At 41.0% G+C, this 6000-nt stretch overlaps 1 protein-coding gene across 2 annotated transcripts in view; it reads right to left on the bottom strand.

Annotated features, from left to right (window-relative positions):
- Nucleotides 1–315: 315 nt before the first annotated feature.
- LOC141347311 (uncharacterized) overlaps nt 316–6000 on the bottom strand; it is a 48639-nt gene continuing 42954 nt past the window's right edge. Inside the window, exons 1-4 of one of the 2 annotated variants that reach the window (XM_073852321.1) lie at nt 5045–5126; nt 4537–4851; nt 4138–4313; nt 316–1577 (exon numbers count right to left, since the gene is read on the bottom strand). In XM_073852321.1, the coding sequence (XP_073708422.1) occupies nt 1425–1577; nt 4138–4313; nt 4537–4851; nt 5045–5126 (726 nt within the window). In that variant the 3' untranslated portion in view covers nt 316–1424. Of the gene's footprint in view, nt 1578–4137; nt 4314–4536; nt 4852–5044; nt 5127–6000 lie in introns of those variants that run through there. The other variant, XM_073852320.1, reaches the window with a different exon arrangement.

Raw genomic sequence — 6000 nt, 5'->3', positions numbered from 1 at the left:
AGATTAACACATATTTGCTCATTGTTAGTTAATGCATTAAATATAATGATCAAAAGGAACCTTGCTGCAAAGTGTTACTGTTTATTTTATATGTTAAGAGGTCTCTGTCTTTTCTCTTTATGCAGAGTAAAATGACTCATTTTTTACAGCATGGTTTACAACAGTTAGTGTAATGTCATTCGAATGTCACATACAGTAATGAATTCATTAAAGGATTTGTTGGTAATATACTGTATTAGCATATTACTGTAAAACATGAGTGTATAAGAAATCCACCTAACGTGGTTTAAAATAATGTTGACACTTATTTAATCAGATGTTTTGTTGCATTTTATTTTACAATGTTATTTTGTGCAATACAGAGACAAGACACACTTGTATCAGGAACACGATATACGGAATCAAATACATATAAACATTACTTTAAAAACATTACAATACATTAAAAATGCAACCAAGTTGCAAGATAAGTAAAACAACATGCATTTTACATAATATGTGCTCTTTTAATACATACAGTCACATCTGCACTTTTTAAACTAATGCCCTTTTTAAACTTCATCATTGTTAGTCAACACGAAAAACATGTCAATGTGACTTGTTAAAGGTTAAAGAAAGGAAGACATGACCACAACAGCAAAGGAAGTTTAGAAATCATCAGAGAGTAAAATACACACTGTGCAAACTAGTAGCCTACCATTTTTTTACCATGTTTAGTTTAAAATTTGCAATAAGACAAAATAGCTTTGATTATCATTATTATGAAAAGAGTAAAATAAGATGTACTTTATTTCCATTAGTCAGTTCACTGTTGGCCTACATGAGACTGAAAGTAGCAGGGACTTCACAACATTCTTGAGGTCTTTGCACACGCATATGCACACCAGACCACAAATGAGGTCTTTAACATTTCTGTTGTCCATCAGCTAAGTATATCTCCTAACTGCTGCATCTTTTTTTTTTCTTCTTCACACTTAAACTATTTAAAATTCTTCGCACAGCATATTAAAAATAACCATGGAATTAAAGAATTATGTTTCTCTCTCTTTGAACTGACAGATGGATCAGAAAAAAAAAATGAAAATAATAAACCCAAATATGAGCAATAAATAATTTGAAAGAATACAATCCAAAATCATTTGCCAATCCAAATAGCGAGTCATGTAACCTAAACTCTATCCCCCGGTTTCACACACAAGGCTTAAACTGAGTCCTAGACTAAAATGAAAAATGAATAATGAATTCAAATGCACTGATTGATCTTAAAATATATCAGTGCCATTGTTTTGTCTTAAGATGCAAGCCAGTAATATTTTTTTTCTAAGCATGTTCATAAAAATGACTTAAATGTCCTAATTTAACTATGGCCTAATCCTGGCTTAGTCTAAGCCCTGTCTGTGAAACCGGGTCTATATCACAGATATTTAGCGGAGTAGCCTGGCAGATTGATAGTCGGGGTTGATGAATGTGCATACACTGGGCGGCGCATCCAAATTGCTCCGTTTCATCTCTTCGTAAACTGAGTCTGAGGTTTTATTTGATGGTTTGTATTTCTTGTTCCTCCAAGACCCTCTCACCTAAGGATGACAAAAAGAAGTGACTTGTTTAAAGAAATATCAAATATTCTTCAGCTTCCAAAATGAATATAAGAAAATAATGTTCCAGTAAACATGGGCACAGTAAAAGGGGCCCTATCAGAGGATGGTGGTCCAGAAGGGACACCAGACACAAGTTTAAGAGCCAGTGAGAAGATCAAAAGGACCTTTGTTTGGAACCGAGACAAGGAGCAACAGCTTGTTCACAAGAATCTCGACACTTGCTTGTGGTGTATAACTGCTAGCAGCACATACTGTGAAATCTATCAATGACCAGTGTGGCGGGAGGGGCAAACGACAGACACAGTGGGTGTGGCGTCAGGCCTCGGAGAGGCTTTTATTAAACAGAAAATAAGGGAAAGTGAATCCATAAAGTAAAACAGTGTCCAAAATAAAAGGGGAGTCTGGTGTCCTCGGGTGCTGGGGCAGCGTGACGGAACGGTAGTGTTCAGAGGGGAAGGGTCCAGGAGAGGGGCGGAGTCCGGCGGCCGCGGGCGCTTTCCATACTAGCGCCGGGGTGCTAGGGCGGCGGCATCTCCGGCAGGCTCATCCCTCTCGAGCTGTCCGGCGCTGGGGCGGCGGCTTCTGGCGGCCTCAACCGGACCGCGGGTCCGGCGGCTCTCCAAACTCTTGTGGCGCGGGATTCCCTCTTCACCCCCTCCTGGACCCGCGAGGACACCAGCGTGCATGCACGGGGGAAAGAGACCGGTCTCCCGAGGAGAGGCGCGCTCGGGATTTAAACAGCGGCGGTGATGAGGCTTCATTTACATCAGGTGTCCCCATCACACGCCGCCAGCCCGAGCCGATTACACGCCCCTCCTCTCCCCTACACACCCACTCCCGTCGGGAGCCTGGAGAAGGGCGGCGAATACGGGACGGGGTGGTGATGAAAATTAGGGGGGCGGGCAGACGCCTCGCCACATTCCCCCCCCCAAGCGACATCCCCGTCCTAAGGTCGCCGCCCACGCAGGAGTGCTACCTTCCTCATCCAGGCTCCAGCGGTCGGAGTGGGCGGGGATTCCTCTCCAAGGCAACGCTCCCTCTCGCCGCGTACCGGAACAGGGACAGAAAAACCGGTATTAGTCGACAGCCTCAACCAACCGCAGGATAAGTGACTAACTGAAACATCACTTACCCTTCTTGCGGCTGGGAGGCCGTCTCCGTAGTTCTCCGTCCCCGTCCGGGTCTTCACGAGCTTTGGCGAGCGAGAGGGGATGACGTCATCAGGTGTTGCCCACTGCGCTGTCTAAGCCCCGCCTTGCCCGCATTCTCCACCACTGTGGCGGGAGGGGCAAACGACAGACACAGTGGGTGTGGCGTCAGGCCTCGGAGAGGCTTTTATTAAACAGAAAATAAGGGAAAGTGAATCCATAAAGTAAAACAGTGTCCAAAATAAAAGGGGAGTCTGGTGTCCTCGGGTGCTGGGGCAGCGTGACGGAACGGTAGTGTTCAGAGGGGAAGGGTCCAGGAGAGGGGCGGAGTCCGGCGGCCGCGGGCGCTTTCCATACTAGCGCCGGGGTGCTAGGGCGGCGGCATCTCCGGCAGGCTCATCCCTCTCGAGCTGTCCGGCGCTGGGGCGGCGGCTTCTGGCGGCCTCAACCGGACCGCGGGTCCGGCGGCTCTCCAAACTCTTGTGGCGCGGGATTCCCTCTTCACCCCCTCCTGGACCCGCGAGGACACCAGCGTGCATGCACGGGGGAAAGAGACCGGTCTCCCGAGGAGAGGCGCGCTCGGGATTTAAACAGCGGCGGTGATGAGGCTTCATTTACATCAGGTGTCCCCATCACACGCCGCCAGCCCGAGCCGATTACACGCCCCTCCTCTCCCCTACACACCCACTCCCGTCGGGAGCCTGGAGAAGGGCGGCGAATACGGGACGGGGTGGTGATGAAAATTAGGGGGGCGGGCAGACGCCTCGCCACACCAGTCAGACATAAAAGCAATCTTTGTGGTTAAATAAAAAAATAGGTTGGTATTTGATTTGAGCTCTATGACTTCTGTGTGCGTAATGCTGATATACTCTCAACAAATGACTCAACAAATGCATTTATCTTCCACTTAAGGATTTACAAAACCAAAATGAACAAAAGGCTCGTATCATTTTCTATTATCAGTTGTTCATCTATTTATTTGCACTTTTTGCTAAATGTCAAAAACAATTAATACTTTGAGAACAAATTGCAGGGCCCCTAGACTTTTGCGCACCATTTTAAAAGTTTCCTGTGGTCTTTAAACACGCCAAAACTAATTTTGCATGTGAAGCTTTCACTTATTTGGAGAAACACAAGTGTTCGGAACATCCCAGAAAAATCCCAGAGTGTAGGAATTGCAAAACAATTAGATGGCAACAGATTTTTAACAACAAACCAAACCACAAAAACTATTAAAAGCAGCTATTATTGCGCATTGCATGTTTACATATAACAGCATACCTCTGTAATGCATTTCAGATATATGCATAATGTTGTTTATAACTTTAGTTTTTGCATTTGATTTGTGCTTTTCAAAACTGATTTGTGTGTGTGTGTGTATGCATGCTTACCTTCCAAATCAAAAAGATAAAAGCACTGATGCACAGTAGCAACATGACAACACACAAGACAAGGATCGTCTTATAAGAATCATTATATGTGCACACTTTTCCTTCATTTTTTCCTTCTGCTGTGTTGTTTTTGAAGGATTTACATTCTTCTTCTCCTGTTTTATTTGTTTTTTCTTCTAAGATAGAAGAGAAAATCAAGGCCAGAGAATTAGAGCTATTATCTATATAGTTTTACATTCAATATTAATTAGAAAATGGCTGCACTTCTCAATCTGTATTTAATTAGGAGTTTCTCATTAACATAGCTTACACACTAAATACATGTGTTTCAGTCATATTAAGCACAATAAACTCACCATGTTATAAAAAACATTTACATGAAGTGTGTGATACACTTACCTATGATCCATAACAAGGTGACTGTGCCAATTGTAATTTTGTCTTCCAAATTAAATTCACACCAGTAAAGCCCAATGTCTGTGACATTTACATTTAAAAAGGAGACATTTAAGGTGGGAAATGTTCCATTTACTTTGACTTTGTCTTTGCACATTGGTGATTTAGGGGTAAAAGTGTTGTCTTTGTAATAGTAAAAGACTGTCTGCATCTTTTCACTTGCTCCTTGTTTGTACATGTACACCCCATCTTGAGAAGTTTTATCAGTAGCGCATTGGACGATCACCTCATTCCCATCAGCTCTGATTAAAGTTGTAACTGTGTTTGAGAAAGACAACTAATGAGATCTTAAAACTTAAATACATTTATTATAATACACATTCATAAATACATTTACATGTAACACCTTTTTAACAAAACATTTTCTACTGCAGGATCTAGCATCCATGAAAGTAAGATTTTTAAATGTTGAAATTTAAAGCAAAATGTATATACATATACATATTCATACCTTTCATCATTGAGCCTGCCCATGAGGTGCTTCTTAAGCAGATACTGATCAGTAGAAAACTGTATCTCATAACACACACCATCTTCACAGCTCTGTGTGAGTATGACTAGTGTGTGTTGAACATCTTGTGGAAGATGTGGTCACATGCATAGCTTGTCAGAAACTCACGGAAGCTGAGAACCCAGTGGTTTTGCATTCTAAGCTGACATGCTGCAGTTACAATATAGATATAAAATATATAATAAATATTGTCAAATGACACAAAACAGTTAACACCTCTGTGACACAAGTAACCTAATCCTAAACAAGTCATTAATGATAGCATTAATTTTCAGTACACTGAAATGCTTTTTACAGTGAATCCTAAATGTAAATAAACTTTCCTATTTATTTATTTAATTAGGATGTTATGTATATAATGTTGCATAATGCATAATATTGTTTATAACTTTAGTTTTTGGCTTGGGTTTGTGCTTTTCAACACTGATTTGTGTGTGTATGTATGCTTACCTTCCAAATCAAAAAGATGAAAGTATTTAAAATATTTATACTGTGTCAACACTCCAAATAACTTTATTATTTTGTTTACTATTTTATTGAAAAAATAAAAATGATATTACAATCACTATTATTCATTTTATATTTATTTATATTTAATGGGTCACACTTTGTGTAGTGTGAGGACCAAACCAAATCTCCAGGTACTCTTATGAGAACCAGGCTAAAAAAAGTTATGTGCAGCCCTGGTTATAGGCTTGTATTCCATAATAAATGGTAAAAAACTGCTTCTTGAAATGTCTGTATGGACGTGCAATTAAATGTGATTAATTAGATTAATTAATTGCCACACCATGTAATTAATTAGATAAAAAATTTTAATCGCTTGACAGCACTAATTGTTACCTGTGAGGCCTGTTATGAAATGAAGTAATTTGAGTCTGGGTTACATATATTTT

This window comes from Garra rufa, chromosome 12 (genome assembly GCF_049309525.1).
Source record: "Garra rufa chromosome 12, GarRuf1.0, whole genome shotgun sequence".
Taxonomy (NCBI): domain Eukaryota; kingdom Metazoa; phylum Chordata; class Actinopteri; order Cypriniformes; family Cyprinidae; genus Garra; species Garra rufa.
The sequence above is the reverse complement of the archived record's forward strand: the minus strand, read 5'-3'. Positions and strand labels throughout refer to the sequence as shown.